The following is an 18,669-nucleotide window of genomic DNA, read 5'->3' as shown; positions in this document are numbered from 1 at the left end:
CTCTGCCAATCCCCTCAGCTCCCGGGCCTGCTGCAAACTTCCCTCAAGTGGACGGGCCTCTTTCCCTGTGGAGGTCTGTGCGGGCAGCTGCAGCTGCTTCCCCTCAGGGACACGCTGTTAGGGCAGAGTCTGAGCACCCCCTCCACGGAGATGGGCGGGAGGACCCTTCCCGGGTATCCTGCATCCTGCCCCCTCCCTGTGGGTCCAAGTGAGCAGCGGCTCACATGAAGGGCAAGGCCCCACCAGGCCAAGCAGCCTCTCAGAGGACACCTCTGGGGGCCAGGTGTCACAGCTGTGCCAGCTCTGGGCCCAGAACTACCTTCCCGGAGCCCACAGACAATGGCATTATGTGAAGGAAGGCTGGCCTTGAGACCCCATCCTCTCCCAAGTGTCACTGGCCCCCTTCCATCCACCACCCTGCACCAACAGGCCTCAGGGGCCTTTGCCAGATTGGGTGCCCAGATGCCCTCCACCCCAGTGTCCCCTGCTTCCCCAGGGCCGTCTCTTGCTTGACTCAGGACAGACCTCGCAGGAGCTAAGTCAAACGCCAGCACAGGCCGGGCGGCCAAAGGCACACGGGGCCGGGCCCTCCCATGGCTTCCCCCCGGGGTGCGTGGCATGACTGCTGGGACGAACTCAAGCTCTCCGACTGGCCTCACGCCCAGCCCCCTCCTCTGCAGGCCCTGGCACCCCTGCACTGACAGTACACAGGCCACACAAAACAAAGAACAAACTTTATTAGCATCGTTACAGGCAATGCTCACGGAGGTGTCCTGGGCTCCCCTGCCTGGCCAAAGCAGGCAGTCGCTCAGCCCGCAGATAGTGCCCGGGTGACACAGGCAGGGAGCCGTGCACTACCAGAGAGTGCTAGCTGCAGCTGGCCAGAAGCGGCCACTGAAGGGACAAACGGGTGGCCCAGGCCATGGGACAGGCTGGACCAAGCCTGACATCCTAGCTTGGTATGATCATTTTGGACTTTGACCCTTCGAGTGCTTCTGTCCTAAGATTTTCTCTCTACTAGTTTCGAAGCGCTTCAACAATTAGCTGGAGTGTGAAGACAAGGACTTTCCCTTTGTAAGGCTTAAATCTGAGAAAAAGATGAGAAGACCAGACACCAGGATCTTACAGTCGGAAGAGAGCGGAGCAGGGCCGCCGAGAGAAGCACTCTCACCCCTTAGAGGTCTACTGTGGTAAATAGTAACGTTTAACCAGTTAGCAAAATATTGAACCCAGTTAGCAGAATTAACACCGTCATTTCAATAGTTACTCTGTGCAGTGAATGTTGCAGGTGAACTTCACCTTGGAGAAGCGGGTTTGGAAATCTGTTGCAAGAAAGTGGCCTCGGCACCTGCTGGGCCGAGCGCAAGGCCAGAGGCCGCGCTAGATGGTCTGGTAGCCGGCGTGGCTCCTCTTCCTGCCGATGAGGTAGGCGATGAGCACGATGAGCACCAGCCCGGCCAGGGCGCCGCCCACGGCGATGGGGATCAGCATGCTGTTCTCGTCCAGCGGGCACTCCTCCACTGCAGGGGAGCGGGGCATGGGCTGCGGCCGCACTTCCCCGCGACTCTGCCCGCCCCCCCGCCCCCCGTCGGGCGCGTGCTAGGCGAGCACATCTGAGAGCCCCCGGAAGCAGCCCTAAAACGCAGACCCCCGCCCAGGACTCAAAACTCACCAGACCCAAACTTGCCGCCATCGATGCGGAAGGCCTGGAGCCACACCCGGAACACATTGAGGGTGAAGGCCTCTGTGACGCGCACGTGCTGCTCAGCATTACACTTGTACGAGTTGCCCACGGTGGCCTCGAGGGCCCTCAGCGAGCTGTTGGCGGCATGGAAGGCCGGCTCTGCAAGGGTGCAGGAGAGTGAGTGCCCTGGGGCGCCTGACGGGTGTCGAATGTGTCGAATGTGCCGGGCCTTACCTTTGGCTTGAGGCAGTGTCATGTTGAGCTGGACTCCTTGCAGGAAGAAGCGGCTGGAACTTGCATTCTGGGGAAGGAAGCCAGAATCACGTTTCCCATAAAGCGAGAATGCCCTGGGGTGAGGAGGGCACATGGCACTGGCTGCTTCCACACCCCACACAAGAAATGCTGCAGGAAGCACAAGCCTTCCAGTCCCTCCCAGACCTTGGGACAGAACCCAGGGTTCTATCAAGTGGAACCTGAAAAGCCACACTCAGGGAAGACACAGTTCCCCAGTGGGACTGGAGGGAGAGGCCAAGCTCACCTGGGGAAGTCCAATGGCACCACCGTTCTCAGTCAGTCCACACCCGCCCTGCACACCTGCGTGACTCAACACTGGCACCTCCCTACCAACGGGTGCTGCCCACACTCACCATTGCAAATTGTAGGCCCAGGGCCATCTCAGGCTCACTGAGCAGCTCCAGTGTCACCAGCTGGGCGGAGCAGCTCCCGCTCACCTTAGTCTTGTTGGGGTTGACATTGAAGATGCGGGTCATCACCTGGACAGGGAGAAGAGCCTCATGTCCCAAGTCTACCACATATTCCCCAAAGGACGATTTCAAGGCCACCTGTGTGGCGGCCGTTTTACTGCAAACTTCTGGGTCCCAACCCCCATAGAAGCTTCTGAAAGCTTTTATGGGACAAGCAACAGGTCTTGGACCGCCTCCCCTCTCCTGACGAACACCACTTGCGCTTCACAGCCCCTTTCTCTTCAGAGACATGCACATCACCGACACGGACAGAAGCGAAACACGGGGGCTCATACCTCAACACAGTCCAATGAGCAGTTCAAATGCACCACCGCCACCCTTCTTGAGACAAGCTCCCGCAGTTAGGATAGGTCCCACTGAGGACCATGCAGGCTGCACGTCTGACCCAGCACCCTGTGGCGGCCCCTCAGCACATACAGTATCACACGCGTGCTCTGCAGAGCCCAGGCCAACCTACCTGGCCATCCATCTGCTTGTAGGTGATGTTCAGCTGCAGTCCCATGCTGGCCAGTAGGCAGGTCCCATTGGTACCGCTCACATTGTACTTGTCCACCGAGGGCACCTCAGGCGTGGGGGGTGGTGAAGGGTGGGGCGTTGTGGGTGGCACGGAGGTAGGAGCAGGCCCATCCTGTGCACAGTGTGTTTCTGTGGGACACAGGGACAGTGGCCGTGTGCAGGCAGGAACGTGCCCTCGGGTTCTCCAGGCCAGGCTGCCCGGCTCCTCCAAACCCCGCAGACACCTGCCTAGAAGTTCCCAGCAGATATGGCCTACCGTGCCCCCCTTCCGAAGACCCACCACTCAGCACAGCTCCTGGAAAGATACCTGCCATATACTTTCTGTAGTGGAGAGAAACCCCATCCCCTAACTTCTCCAAGTCAGCTCTGAGGGCACCTCCAGGACCAGGCAGGCAGAGGCATCATGGGCTGCTGAGGGCCTCACACACAAGCGCCAGTTCTAAGCAAACATTCCTCTAGCACAGCCCCCGCACAGCTCTGTTCGCAGGCGCCATGCAGTGCTGTGACAGGCCCAGCCAGATCCACATGCCTGGGCTGCAGCTGCGGACAGTGGCAACACCACAGGCCACAGTGGGAACCCAGCGGGCTGGCTCAGGGAGAGCTGAGCTTGTCACCAGCCACCCAGGGCTGCAGGGGGTCACATCTAGGGAGAAGAGGGAATGCTGCTGGGAGCAGCTTCAGAGCCCAGACCCACACCAGCATCGAGAAGGGGAGGCCAGCGCGGGCAAGTCTCAGGGAGAGCATGAGGCGTGGGGTGTGGTCTGGGAGGCCTCTTGGTACCTTGAGGCTGAGCAGCCTTGGAACGCGCACCTGTCCCATTCAGCCTGACCTGCCACTATTGCCCAGGCTCCTGCTTGGCATTAGGCGTGGAGCCCACAGCAGGTGGCGCCCGTGAGTCTCTTCCACAACAAACGCGACAGAAGCTGCCTGCTGGGAAGAGCTCAAGGAGAGCAGGCCACAGCCCAGTGTATCCCGTCCATTTCCTTGCTCAGCTTCGGGAACCACCAGGAAGCTGCGTGCTCTGTGTCAGGGCTTCTACTCAAAGCTTCTAGGAAGCTTCTGGGCACTGCCTTAGCGGCAACTCTGCTTCCTCAAGCACTCTCCTAGGAGCCAAGGCAGGTCTCGAACACACATCCGTAATCAAGTCCTGAAACATTCTGTACACCCACACATACCGGTTTTGTGGGGACAAAGTCTCTGAATGAAGAGCCTGAAAACTAGGGAGACGTGGGTCTGATGCGACCTGTAAGCACAGCTACAACCAGTAGTTCCAGAACAGTACAGCATAAACCAGCACCAACCACAACCACCAACCCGCAAGTGCCAGGAGGACAGTGATGCACCATAGAAAGACTGCACAGACCAACAATCCCTTTCCACGGGAAGAGGTGACGTGCAGCCTGCACGGCCTGACTCTGTCACAAACACCCACATCTTTCCAGCAAGGTCCCAGTGCAGGCAGAGACTCACACCCCATTAATGGCCTCTGGCAAGACCAGGGGTCCCCAGGGAGGCCATGGTCAGCCTGGGCACAACGGGTAGGTCAGGAGGTCTCAGGCCACACGGCCTCACTCCCAGATCTCCCAATAGTACAGAGTGCCCTGCAAGCTATGGAAAACTCTGTCATAAGTGTGGTGGGCCGTGAAGGTAGCTTCCCTGGGGCCTGGAAGATCTCCGCATGTGGAAGGCTGATTCAGTCTTCAGTCCTTGCTACTGACTGTACATCCTCCTATACTGTGCCACGTCAATCCCGCCTCCACCACCATCAAAACTGTAAAAATCCAACCCTGAGGAGTCATGGCAAGCAGAGGCTGCTGGGACCCTGATCCGGTCTGCCCCAACTAACCCAGTCAGAAACCTTGCTTGGAGGGGCTGGGCCCCTGCTTACTGGATTCTGCGGGTCCCAGGCCAAGCACCTCAGATTACTCCTCACGATCCCATCAGCCCCCACAAGCCTGGGGAAGACTCTTTAAGAACAGATGGGACTTCAACTCAGGCTTGACTTCCCTTGGTGGGGCTGGAAGTCCATGAGCTCGCTCAATGCGAAGGCCCTGTGGCCCACACCAGACAACACAGTGATGCAGCTCACCCACCCACTCGTGAAGGCCCCGGAGACCTGTGGCGGGTCAGACATTTCACAACACATCTTACGGGAACTGGACTGGCTCTGAGGTCAGGAGAGAGCTCAAAGAGCTGAGCACACACACCGAAAAAGGGGGGACCCTGAGAGCACAGCAAGCAAGACACCTGCCTTGCACATGGCTGACGAGGATTTGATCCCAGCACCCCAGAGAGTCCTGAGTCCCTGAGTCCAGAACAGAGCAAGCCCTGAGCACAGTCAAGTGTGCTCCCCCACCACCCCCACACCCCAAATAATGGAAGTGCCAAGCACAGGCTTTGTCCTTCAAGTTCAATCCCTGGCATAACCTGAGCCCCAGAGAGGTCCCTGAACAGAGCCAGGAATCGCTCCTGAGCACCACCAAGAACAAACAGTAAACTGACCTACTGGCTGGGCTGGAGAAAGAGTACAGTAGGTAGGGTGTCTGCCTTGCGTGAGCCCAAGCCGGGTTCAAGCTCTCGCATCTCATATAGTCCCCTGAGTACCATCAAGAGTGATTCTTGAGTACAGAGCCAGCCAGATGCGGCTCATAAACAAAAAAATCAACTTAATGCAAATACACGCATTCAACTAATTTTGTCGTTGTTTGGGGGCCATACCCAGCAGTGCCCAGGGGATCAAACCCAGACTGCGTGCAAGGCAAACACCCTATACCCACAGTATCCTCTCTGCTTAAACACGCAATAATTCTTAGATCAGAATGCATGACCAGAGGCCAAGGACACACCACCTGCTTTGAATGCGGGAGTCCCTGGGCTCACTCTCCAGCACCACGCAGACCAATAAAGCAAGCCACAGCAGAACAGGCTAGGGGAAAAGCATTTCGAACATTTCACACAGGCTCTTTTCCCCGAGGAGAGCAAAATGTAAACTTACACATACACTTATGTGCATTTGAAAAAAGTGTTGAAGATAAAAAAGAAAAGCTCGGAGAGCAGGACAGGTGCACAGCGCACTCGGCCACAGTCCGAACCCTGGAGGACCCTGACCCCGGCATACCTGCTCCTGCTCTGGTCCCTGGTGCCACCACTAATGTCCAGCTACAATACAGTCAGTTGGGCACTAGAGCGCTAAAGCCCTCAACAAGCACCACAGCCCCAGCTGCGTGAGCAGCAGGCTAAGGCACGGCCGCAGAGGTCACCAAGAGCACCAGTCGCTGCCTGCCAGGCCTCGGCTACACACAAGCATTTGGGAGCACACCAGGGAGAGCAAGTGCACACGAGTCTGATCATCACAACCACCTCAAACGACGACGACAGGGAAGGGGCGTGGGAGGCACCAAGGTCAGATCTGCACCGTGAAGAACCAAAGCAGTGAAATGGGTAGAGGAGACAAACTGCCATTCCAGAAGAACCACCCAAGACCCCCAGCAACGACACAACTGTGAGGAATACAGGCTGGCTCATGGAGACAGCTGATGCCCGCCAGTCCATGGTCCCTTCGGCCCTGATCTCTGGGGCCCAGAGACACCTTCCATCCCTCCTCAGGGCCCAACCCCAGGAAAGAGCTGGTCAATAAGGTGAAGCCCTGGGTGATTTCCAGGGGTGAGAAAAGGAGGAGGAGGCGGGGGGGGGGGGGTGTGGGGAGAGAGAGAGAGAGAGAGAGAGAGAGAGAGAGAGAGAGAGAGAGAGAGGAGGGAAGAGGGAGGAGGAATTAGGGAGAGAGAAGTATGATGCTTGGGCAGCTCTGAGTGTTCCATGGGCTTTTGCCTCCTCTGTACCCCCACTGCTGGCCCAGATGACTCAAGATTGGCCAGATCAGGAGAATGTGAGGTCCCAGATCCACAAAATCCAGCTCGCGCCAGGGCAGAACCAGACAGCTCAGTTCAAGCTGGCCTCAAGGAACTACACTCTGGTCCCCTGAATCCCCTCCAGAAGAAGATTCACTGTTCCGAGTCACTAAATGTGGTAAGTCCTGCTTGGCACTGGCTGGGAGTGCCCTGGCTTGGTTTTGCCCATTTACCTCTTCTGGTCAACAGAGACACAAAGTGCATGTGTGTGGCAACTGGACCTGGTTTGGGGGTGCCTGCACCCAGGACGCACAAAGCTACAGCTCAGATTCTATACAGAGATGAGCAGGGCAATGTGGCACATGAAAGAAGGTGGGAGAGTGGCCCTCTGAGGCAGGGTGAGAACTTGCTCTCTTCTCAACATCACGGAGCGCAGGGGGTGGCGGCCCATGACACACCCCAAACTGCAAACGTGTGGGAAGGCCCCACCAGGTCACATTTGGGACAGGGTATGCCTCGGTCTGTCCCTGGCACACAGGACACCTCGTCCTCCGTGAGAAGAGGCGGGGGTGCAGGTCATTCACTGAAGGCTGCCGAGGCAGGTCAGAAACCCAGGGCGATAGTGGGTGGCAGGTACCTGGACAGCAGGTACTACTGGGGCCCTCCTAGTCTGGGCCCACCACTGGCCGACAGACTGGGGCCCACCCTGATGCTCAGCAGCTCTGGCCACCACCGAGAAAGAAGGCCCAGGGAAGACAGGGTGAGGAGTTTACCTTCCCGGCTGAAGGTGCTGTTGGAAGGGTACGCCTGGATGGTGGCATTGCGGAATTCGGCAATGACTCCAGGACTCATGGGGATCAGATGCCTGCTGGCACACATGTATTTTTTGTCTATGTCTGCTGTGATGTCGGTCTGGGAATCCACAATTCTGCGTTCTAAATTGAAGAAACAAACATGCTTTAGAACTCCTGGCAGCACTTGGTGACACGTCATTTCAAGATACACTCTGAGCCCAATCTTCCCCCGCTTTGTTTGAGTTTGGAGTCTTACCCGTGGTACTGGCATTGGGGAAAACAGACGTGTCTGACAAGTTATAAGAAAGACTCATCTTCTGGACACTGTATTGAGTTGCGTTTCTTCTGAAATTGAGGGTCAAGATATGCTGTTTTCTCAGTGCAATCACAAGGCTGGACTCAGAGGCATTCCCACAGAAGCTGCTGTTCAACATTTGGTCACTGGATTGCAGGGTCAAGGTCGCATTCTAGAACAAGCACAGTGGTAACAGCACCCAGTTAGAACACAGGTTACCGAAGGGGTTCGCCAACACCAGGCAGTCTGCCAGATGTCTGGAGTCTGGTATGAAACGAGGCAGGTTTGATCTCAGGGGTCACTGCTCAGGGAGTCATTTCCATGAGAAACAAAAGTCAGAATCAGCACAGCATGTAAGAGACCAAATAGCAATTCACAGGAAAGACAGCTGACATAAATAATAAATTGAAAAATGATTCAAAAATGGCCTTAAAATTGAAAAAAATCATTCAAACAGATCAGTTTACAATTCATCAACAAAAATTTTAACAGACTGAAACAAGTCCGTTAAGTTTTAACTAATCTTCGTTAACTAACATGGCCTTTAAGATGTTTGAAAACAATCACTTCGACTTCCTTTGCTACAGACATGCAATCTGATAAAGTCTCTCCCAATAGGACACGGCATTCATGTCCCTGCAGCGGCACAGCGCAGTCGGTGACCAGCAAAGCAGAAACCAGAACCTGTGCAGGCCCATTCACGTGCTGGGGCTGGCCTGTCCTTCCTCCAAGGTCCTCCCAATGAAGCTGTGCTTGGGCAGTAAGGGAGGATCCGGCAGAACCACAAACTAGCCCATCTGGGTTATGAAATTCACATAAAAACAGAATGTGAAAAAAAATACAAGAAGCAGGACAACAGGGGTGTGACAGAACTCAGTGAGGACCTGATCCCTCCCTGCTGGCAGCTGCCACCGGGCACAGAAGAGCAAGCAAGTGTATGAGGGACAGGCCCCGGGTCAGGAGGCGCACAAGGACAGCAGAGTAGACGGCCCAGGCCTAGCAGTCCCCTGGGAGCGAGGAGAGAAGACAGTTCGGTCCCGTGGAATATACATGGAAAAAAGGCAGTTTCCAAGGAAGAGTCAAAAATAGAACGTGTTTGAGGGTTGAATGAAGAAACAGTAGTTAAATATCACGCACAGTGGCTTTCATCTTTTTCTTTCTTCTTTCCTAGTGTGTCTGTACCTCTTAGCTTCCAGGGCTTGGGAAGTATCTGACTTTGGGGCTGAGGAAGTCTATGGGGTTTGTTTTGTGTGTCAGGATAGAACCCACAGCCTCACGCATGCAAGCATCTCCTCCACTCCCGAAGGACTCCTCGGAGCACAAAGTCAAGCCATCGACCAACAAGTAAGAAATTCTACCCAATAAGTGACATTCAGAGGGCTGGAGAGTTCAGCAGGTAAGGCGCTTGCTTTAGTTCAATCCCTGGCATCCTATATGGTGTCTCGAGCAATGAAAGGAATAGTTCCTAAGTGCAGAGCAAGGAGTGACCCTTGAGCATTGCTGGGTGTAATCCCCCCCGCCCCCGGCCCAAAAAAGAGGCACGTTTAGAGCACTGCACAGAAAACTCTTCACAAGTGACTCCCAGAGATGAGTGGAGGAAGTTCAACAGACCAAATGGTTACAGTCTTTGAGGAAGTTTCTGTTCATATTTTTCTCCCATTTTTTGATGGGGTTGGATTTTTCTTGTAAAGTTCCAGCAGTGCCTTATACATCTTGGATATTAACCCCCTATCTGATGGATACTAGATAAATGATTTTTCCCATTCCATGGGTTGTCTGTATCCTGATCACCATTTGTTTTGAGGTGCAGAAGTGTCTTAGTTTAATGTAGCCCCATTTTATCTTTGTTTCCACTACTTGGTCAGTGGTGGTTCATCCTTTAAGGGATCTTCAGCTTCACGTCATGGGGGGGTTCTGCCTACATTTTCCTGCATGTACCTTATGGATTCAGGTCTGATACCGAGGTCTTTTTAATCCAGTTTGACCTGACTTTTGGGCCTGGTGTCAGAGAGAAGTCGGAGTTAAATTTTTTTTTTTTTGCATGTAGCTGCCAGTTTTCCCACCACCACTTCAAGAGGCTTTCTTCCCACTTCTTGCTTCTTTATCAAAGATTAAGTGCACAAATGGCCACAAGGATGTGAAAAAAACGCTCTACACTGCTAGTCATCAGCGAGATGCAAATCAAAATAACAAGGAATTATCTCACATCAGAGACTGGCACATATCAAAAAGAACAAGAACAACCAGTGTTGGCACGGATGCAGGGAGATAGGGACTCTCCTTCATTACTGGTGGGTATGTCGACTGGTCAAGCCTTTTTGGAAAGCAACGAGGACATTCCTCATAAAACTAAACATCGAGTTTCCATTTGATCTCATCCAGTAATACCACTACTAGGGAATATGTCCCGGGGAGCAAAAACACAGCAGAAATGCATTCTGCACTTCAATGCTCACTGAAGCACTATTCATAATATCCAGAATCTGGAAACAACTTGAATGCCCAAGAACAGACAATGGTTAAAGAAATTACGGTATATCTATACGATGGAATATTATGGAGCCACCCAGGCAAGATGAAGTCATGAAATTTGCTTATACATGGAAGGACATGGAAAGTATTATGCTGAATGAATTGAGTCAGAGAAGGACAGGCATAAAATGACTGCACTTACTTTTGAGATAAAAACAAAACAAAAAAAACATGGAGGGGCACAGAGCATTAGAGCAGGCAGGGCACTTGCCTCAAACATGACCGACCTGGGTTCAATTCCCAATACCCCATATGGCTCCCTGAGCCCCGCCAGGAATGATCCCTGAACACAGAGCCAGCAGTCAGTCCTGAGCACTGCCGGGTATGGTCCAAAAACTCACACAAGGGGCTGGAGCAATAGCACAGCGGGTAGGGCGTTTGCCTTGCACGTGGCCGACCTGAGTTCGATTCCCAGCATCCCATATGGTCCCCTGAGCACCACAAGGAGTAATTCCTGAGTGGAGAGCCAGGAATAACCCCTGTGCATTGCCAGGTGTGACCCAAAAAGAAAAAAAAAAAATCCTCACACAAATAAATAAAAACGTAGTATGAGACTAATACCCAGGAACAGAAGAAATTAAATTTAATCCCTTAGGGTCCCCCCCAAGTGCTCACTCAGAAGATCCAAAAAACAAAACCAGAAAGATGCCTATACATACTGAGCTGCACCATGGCCAAGAAAGATAGCACAGACACTGAACAACAAGAAACCCAGGGAGGGCCAGAGCACCAGCACAGCAGGTAAGGTGTTTGCCTTGCACGCGGCTGACCTGGGTTCGATCCCTGGCATCCCATATGGTCCCCCAAGCACCGCCAGGAATAATTCCTGAGTGCAGAGCCAGGAGTAACCTCTGAGCATCACCGGGTGTGACCCAAAAAGTTAAAAAAAAAAAACCCAGGGAATCATTGATTGTGGTGCTTGGCGGGAGTGAGGGATTAACCCTGGCCGACCTTGGACAAGGCAGGAAAGGGCAGCGCAGGCAAGGAGAGCAAGGAGCAGACTATTCAGAACAGCTGGTACAGCCCTCGCTCCTACCTGAGGACTAGAACCACTTGCGTTGTAGTTGATCCAGAAGGTCACGGAGAAATTAGCCATGATACACGCTGTCCCATTGGAGTCTTTCACCACAAACGCCGCTGCTCCGTACACGAGGCCTGCAGAGTCCCGGAGAGAAAGTCAGAGGGTTCCCAAGACCGTGATGAACACAGCCGTAGCCAAAACAGGCTGAGACTTCTCCATCCTGCAAGGGCTCAGGACCACACTCCTCCGATCTGCCCTCATGTCCCTGCACTCCAATCTCACTGCCCTGGGGCACCCTCTGGGGCTCAGAAATGTCCACACCCGGAGTGGGCTCATCTTCCCCACGGAGAAGCAAGCTGCTTGGGAGACCGCTCAGGTGCACACACCCAAGCAGCAGAAAGGGCACTGCAAGCCGTCCCCACTGTGTCCGAAGGGTGGGGCCTTGGAATGCTGCAGCTGCAAGCCGCCCCAGGGCACAAGCACAGTCCCTGTGGATGGTCAGGACCCAAGAGACTTGAGGGCAGCCCCCAGGCACCCGACGGCTTCCATTCCAGGCACCTCTCCGACAAGGTCAAAGAACCCAATTACTTCCCTTAAAGGCCTGTCGCAAAATACCTTTCAAAGCTGACTCCTACTCAGATCCAAGGCCAGGGACTCCCCAAAGGCTACCAGCTTCCCACAAACGGGCCTGCCTGCCGGGTCCATCCCCCGCTGCTCCCTGGGGCAAGACCCGACCCAGGCACTCAAGTGCGGGGCGTGGCAGTGCGTCGGAAGCCTTGGGTCCAGGGCAGAAAGGTCCTGTGTCGGAGTGGACGAGCGCTTCCATCCAAGGGGCAGAAGCACCTTCCAGCCACCGCGCAGGGCCCGGCAGGGGAGCGCCCCCGGGCGCAGGGACTCGGTCCTTGCCAGGCTGATCCCACAACTCGGCTCCCAGGGTCTCCAAGGACACGCCCACCGCGCTGGCCACGTGTGCCGCCCACGTGAGCGGGTTCTCTCGCCAGCCCCAGGCGGAAGCCAGGCCGGAGCGGAGAGCGGGCCGGGTCCGGGAGGGCCCAAGACGAGCCCCGGCGAGCCCGGAGGGGCCCGAAACGTCCGACCGCGAAGCCAGGAAAGACGCGCCCCGGAAGCCAGTTCTGCTCGGGGCTGCGGCGGCTCAGGGCACGGCGCGGGAGGGCGGCCTGGGCGCAGCTGCACCCCACAACCGCCCCCCCGCCCCCCGGGCTCTGGCTTCTGGGGAGGGGCCGGCGGCCGGTCCCGGGACCCCCGCCCCCGGGTTCTCGGGAGCACCGGAGCGCCCCTCCTGCTCGGGGCCCGCGGGCGCCGAGGTCGGTCGAGGCCGGCCCGGGCCGAGCGGCCCGAGAACTCGGCGCGCGGGCCCGACCCGGCCGCCCCCCAGCGGCGGTTCCACGCGGGCCCGTTTCCCGGCTCGGAGACGGGGCGGGCGGGAGGGGCGCGGCGGGGCGCGGTCGGCTCCGAGCGGGGCTTACGCAACGCGGGTCCCCTCGGCTCGCCGGGCCGCCCGCGCCTGAGGGCCGCCGTGGGGGCGCCCGCGCCTGAGGGCCGCCGTGGGGGCGCCCGCGCGTGAGAGACGTCGTGGGGGCGCCCGCGCCTGAGAGACGCCGTGGGGGCGCCCGCGCCTGAGGGACGCCGTGGGGGCGCCCGCGCGTCGGGGGCGCCGCGTGAGGGGCGCCGCGGCGGCCGAGACCCTTCCGGGCAGGCCCGCCCGCCGCCCCAACGGCCCCGCGCCCCGCCTCACCGAGCAGCAGCAGCAGCAGCGGGCGCCGGGCGCCGCCGGGAGCCTCCATGGCGCGAGGGCCGCGGGCCGGGAGCGGGCGGGCGCGGCGGGGCGAGGGCGCGACGACGGGCGGCGTCCGGCGCTCTCCGGGCCCGGCTGCTGGCGGCGGCGCCCGCGGACGAAGGAGACCCGCAGCCGCGCGTCACGTGAGGCGCGCCGCGCCCGCGAGGTCACGTGAGGACGCGGCTCTCGCGAGAGCGCGCGCCCGCCGCGTCCTCCGGGCGGCCACGTGACCGCCGGGCCGCGGGCCGGGGGAGGGGGCGGCGGGGGCGGGCGCGCGGGCCGGGGGCACCCGCGGCGGGCGAGGCGGGAGGCTGACCCGGCCGGGAGGCGAGAATCCGCGGGCGGGACCCCGGGGCGGGCGCCGGATGCCCTCTTCCGGGAGGGCGCCTCGGGAGTAGGAACTGGAGCGGGAGGGACGGAGGGAGGAAGGTGACCCGCACTTCGATGTCACAATCCAGGTGGGGGTTTAAGGTCGGGCGACCCGGGGCCTGCGGAGGGGCAGGTGATGCACGCCTGCCGGGCGAGGTGCCCGGCGCCGCAGTGCCGCCTCCCGAATCCCGCCGGGGGGGACTCCTGAGTGTCGAGCCAGGAGTCGGCCCTGAACCCAAACCCGAAACCCAGTGGTGGGGAGGGGGCAGAGGTACACGTTCTCCCAAGCCCCAGAGGAGCGGCCCCTGAGCGCAGCACGAGCGAGCACTAGCACCACCGGCCGCAGCCCCAAAACCAAACCAAAAGTCTGGGCCAATCTTGGACTTCAGACCGTTCATTCCTTGTTTGTCCTCAGGGGTCCGGAGACTGCATGCTGGTTTGGTTCTGGGGACCTGCGGAGCCTTCCAGGACCCGTGTTTCCAGCCCCAGGGCCCCAGCTGAAGAATCTGTTGCTTCCTCTTCCCAGCCAGCGTGCAGTTCTCTGTTCTTTACTTTGTGTACCTCCCACGTGAACGGCAGATGCAGGGGCTCAGAGTAGCCCCAGCCCCATCATTTCTCCTCGTGCGGTTTCTCAGGACGAAGGACAAGCCCTAGCTTGGTCCCCGCATACTCTATTGGGGACACAAGGTATGCGGGCATGGCTGAGGCAAAAAATTAAGGCCTGCCATGTGCGAGCACACGTGGGAGGCCTGACCCGGGTTTTAGGGAACCTTTTGGATTTGGTTGAGTGGCCCTGACCCACTTAGATTTGCACTGGATACAGCATTTTGCTAACATGCACTGTGTGGTGCTCTGCCCAGCACCTTTTTCCGGGGGCACTTTGGAGCGAGTGCATTTGTTGGTGCAGCCAGCACAGGGTGCCACAACCCCAGGGCTCGCTCCCACTCTGTCCAGAGGCTGCACGTGTGTGGCCCATTTTTTAAAAATTGGCGATTGTTGAATTAAAAACATAAGCAGAGATGGTGCAGAGGCTAAGATTCTTGCCCTGAAATTGCCTATGCTAACTAGCACCCCAACACCAAAACTTATGCTTTGTTTTATGGAGTATATTAGGTAATGCTCAGGATTTACTCCTGGCTCTGCGTTCAGGGATGACTCTGGCATGGGTTGGGATACCAGCCTGGTTGACCATGTGCAAGGCAAGCACCCAACCTGTTGTACTCTCTGGCCCAAATGTTTCTAAATAGTGTGGTTTACTGCATGAAAAGCATTGTCCATCACAGTTGGTAAGAATTTCGTTTTTAATGTATTTCTGTGGCACTGCTGTTGAACTCGGGACCACCCCCATGCAAGACTGCTCCATTGTGAGCCACTAATGCAACGTGGCTTTATGTGGCTTTTTTGAGTGAAGGTTATAATGTGTTGATCAGAGCTAATCAGTATAAGACTAGTATTCATGCATAACATCTCAGAAAAACATCATTCTTTCTTAGAGGAAATACATTCTGCAGGGGCGGAAGTGATAGTATGGTGGGCAGGACATTTGCTTACATGTGGCTGACCCAGATTCAGTCCTCAGCGTCACATATGGCCCACTGACCCATACTAAGAGTGATCCATGAGCACTGTCAAGTGTGGCCCCAAAACCAAAAAAAGAAAAAGTTTCAAAGTCTACGTGTGTATGTGTGTGTGTGTGTGTGTGTGTGTGTGTATTTTAATGGCAGAACTTCTACTATATAAAGTAAAATCACCTACTTGGGACTGCCAGTGGTGTGCTCAAGTCCAGTAACACAAACAACTCAGCTTCCTTGCATGCAGCCAACCCTGGTGTGCCTCCCAGCAACGTACAGTCCCCCGAGCATGCCAGGCGTGACCTCTACACACCATCCCCCTGAAAAAGGAGATTTGGCTGGAGCAGTAGTGTGTGTAGTGGGTACTGCATCTGTCCTGCATGCCCCCATTCTGGGTTCAATCTCTGGCACTCCATATGGTGGCCAAGCACAAAGCAAGAAGTAACCCTGGAGCTGGCTGCGGCCAACAAACCAAAAAAGCACACGCCATTTCTCACACAAGCTGCCTGATCACCGCTCACGGGCTCTCGCTGGGTGACGATCGGCGACGCAGCCTCCCTCGCCCTGTCAAAGCGCCCGCCTCTGAGCGGCTGCTCTCCCTTCAGCACTTTCTCCTTTCCAGGAAGGGTTTAAACTGCAGTGACCTTCCCGGTAGAAACGGGAACTCTCAAAGGAGAAGCAAACTCACTTTCTTTACAGCCAAGGTAGGGCAGGGCAGGAGTCCCTGCGCGCCTTTCCTGCCACCCCCATAGGCAAGTCTCCCTGGATCTTCCCAGGGCCCCACCCACCGGGTGGCTGGGTACATGGTGCAAGGCAGGAACAGACAGTGGCACAAAGGCCCGTGTGACATGTGGAGTCAGGTCAGTGCAGCATGAAGCCAGGCTTGTTCCTGATCCACCCAAGAACCTCGTTTCTTCTGACAGGACAAGCAGCCAAGATGGAAACGCGAGGACACAACGCAAGTTCACTCCAAACAGTGCTTCCCTAAGGAGGAAGCTGCCTGTCCTTTTTTAAATTTGGGGGTGGGGGGGCTGGATTTAACCCAGGCTGCCAGGTGTTAGGCCAGTGCTGATCTGCGGTACTCTCTCTGGTCCCAGCTAAGTGTAAGCACTTGGCACTATAAATTCCCTTTAGCCACATCCATGTTGTCTTCCAAGTTACTCTAAAGGTAAGGTAAGGTAAAGGCCCTCCCGTTGATCGTCGATTTGCTCGAGCGGGCCCAGTAACGTCTCCATTGGAGACTTTGTTGTTACTGTGTCTGGCATATCGAATACTCTCGGTAGCTTGCCGGGCTCTCCGAGAGGGGCGGAGGAATCGAACTCGGGTCGGCCATGCTGGCCGCTTGTAAGGCGAACGCCCTACCCGCTGTGCTATCGCTCCAGCCCAAGTTACTCTATTCGTTAATTTTCCTGACTCGTAGGTTGTGTAGATCTTCTGACTCCGAATGCCCGGTTGACTTGTCTGCCACTGCCACGGCACCATCGGATCTAAGTGTGCTATTAGAGCGTGACGTGTACTTCTTTGGGGAACCAGAAACCCTGTGCATTCCCGGGCTTTCCTGCCCGCCTGGTAGTTGGCTTGTGGCCACAGGACAGTCCTGGTGGACCATGTGGACCCTCAGGTGGGAGTCAGGCTGACTGTGCCTCTTTGTCCCACACACTACAGACTTGTGGTTACGTGGCCCCCATTCCAGGGGCTGGGCCTTTGCTGCTTTCTCCCCACTCGTATCTACCCACAGGTCTTTTCCTGTCCTGTGTGCCCTCCAGCTGACTTTCCGGGAGTCTGGGAATCTTTGCGGCGAGTTGAATTTTGGCTGCTCCCTGACTAGTCTGCCCTCACGCACAGGACCCAGACCAGCCTCACTTGCACCATGGCCCAGTTCAGAGGCCCATTCCCCACGGGCCTTATGCTCTAGGGTTGCAGACACCATTTGTTCCATGACTGCAGTGCAATGTGTGTGCACACCCCTGCCCAGTCTTGTCACTGTGTTCTCTGTGGCTGCTCCTGAATGTGCCCAGAGCTGCCTGGTAGAGGCCTGTGCCTGCTGCGCCAGTTACCAGTCACGAGCCAAGTCTGGTTTTGGTGCCTGGAGATCATTCAGGGGCAGCGCTCAAGGTCCCTGTGCATGTTGTGACTGAATCAGAGTTGGCCATGTGCAGAGCCAAGCACTTTCTCCCTTACTTGCAGCTCCCCTTCTAGCCATGAACTTCTGTAAGCTTTAAGTTTGCCCGAGACCACCACACCCACAGGCCCGTCACGCTGCACCTCTCAGCTGCCAAGACACAGGACATAGCCCAACTGCTGACCCGCAACTCACTTGTCAACACAACCCCAGCCTTTCTCCCTAACCTGAGGTAGGGATGGTGGCAGGTGGGTGGTCAGGCAGCCTATAAGGAACAGTTCCCCCTAACTGGCTCCTCACCGGTGGTCCAAGCCCACAAGGCCCCACTCCATCTCCCACCTGTCTGCAGGTGGACATGGCTACCTCCCAGCTGCCTGCAAGCTGCCTCTGACCCTGGGACACAGCCTGCTTCCAGCTGTGCCCTGCTACTCACCCCCAAGCCCCACCGATCACTATTGTAAAGGTGTGTCTCATCTGTGGCTCCTTGCCTGACCCCACACACCCAGAGGCAGCTGAGTCCAGGGGCCCAAGAAACCGCCCCATCCCCTCCAGGAGGATCCTGGCTCCAATTCAACGAGATGTCATTGTGGGAATCAACCTCAGCCTCTACGGGTGACCCTCACCCATGTGCCGTGTGCCGAGGCTGGCCCCAGATAACTTCCTTGGACTTTCCACAGGGACTATTGCTCCCCTTCAAATGTGGACCTACGGCCATAGCCTCACCTGTCCACATCTGGGAACAGCACAGCCTCACCTCTCTGAACTCAGGACAGTACTGCCTCACGTGTCCACACTCGCAGGGACGATACTGTGTCATCTGTTCTCAGACAGGTCAAGCTCGGCTGCAATCTAGCTGGAGCAAAAGTTCCCACATGTGGGCTGAACTGATAGTACAGGGGGCAGGAGCTTATCCAGACAAGCTTGCTCCGGACCCTATAGGGCCAACCTGGGTTCAAACACCAACATGTCATATGGTCCCCGAGAACTGCCAGGTATGGCCCCAAAACAGAAACAAAACAAATCCATGAACGCCCACTCACTTGAGCTTCCTTTCCTCAAGTCCACGGTGAAGAATGTCACAAGTCTCTTGGGCAACACTTTTCTGTCACTCGAGCTCTGGTCTTGTTTTCAACACGAGTGCCACCAGCAAGTCCTTTCCTCAGCAGCACCAACAGGGCATTGCTCAGTGCTGGAAGCAGTACTGCCCCCGCCCCCAGGCTTGTTCATCCCTGGTCCCAGGGCCTTGGCAGGGAATTGTGGCTTCACGTGTGGCAGAATCCATGCCACAACACGGGATATGTGAGGTAAGTCATGCCTTTTCTCTTTTGGGTCCACATCCCCAAGTCACTGATAAC

The 18,669-nt window shown here is 56.5% G+C and overlaps 1 protein-coding gene across 1 annotated transcript; it reads right to left on the bottom strand.

The window, feature by feature from the left end:
* Positions 1–715: 715 nt before the first annotated feature.
* LAMP1 (lysosomal associated membrane protein 1) lies at positions 716–13,337 on the bottom strand. The gene is made up of 9 exons (XM_056129808.1): positions 13,211–13,337; positions 11,470–11,588; positions 7,863–8,073; positions 7,586–7,747; positions 2,906–3,093; positions 2,332–2,457; positions 1,919–1,985; positions 1,673–1,843; positions 716–1,520 (listed from the first exon to the last, which is right to left on the bottom strand). Exons 1-9 carry the CDS (start codon positions 13,257–13,259, stop codon positions 1,381–1,383), a joined length of 1,233 nt encoding a protein of 410 aa, XP_055985783.1. The 5' UTR covers positions 13,260–13,337; the 3' UTR covers positions 716–1,380.
* Positions 13,338–18,669: the final 5,332 nt, after the last annotated feature.

This window comes from Sorex fumeus, unplaced genomic scaffold, assembly GCF_029834395.1.
Source record: "Sorex fumeus unplaced genomic scaffold, SorFum_2.1 ptg000072l, whole genome shotgun sequence".
Taxonomy (NCBI): Eukaryota; Metazoa; Chordata; class Mammalia; order Eulipotyphla; family Soricidae; genus Sorex; species Sorex fumeus.
This window is presented reverse-complemented; position numbering and strand designations above follow the sequence as displayed.

What these genes read in the sequence shown, in the direction of transcription:
- LAMP1 (XM_056129808.1), bottom strand. Translation starts at nt 13,259, where the DNA reads ATGGAGGCTCCCGGCGGCGCCCGGCGCCCGCTGCTGCTGCTGCTGCTC. An exon ending in GCTGCTGCTGCTGCTGCTCG is followed by an intron (nt 11,589 to 13,210) that starts GTGAGGCGGGGC and finishes GGGACTCTGCAG; the next exon opens with GCCTCGTGTACGGAGCAGCG. An exon ending in TGGGCCTACAATTTGCAATG is followed by an intron (nt 1,986 to 2,331) that starts GTGAGTGTGGGC and finishes TTCCTTCCCCAG; the next exon opens with AATGCAAGTTCCAGCCGCTT.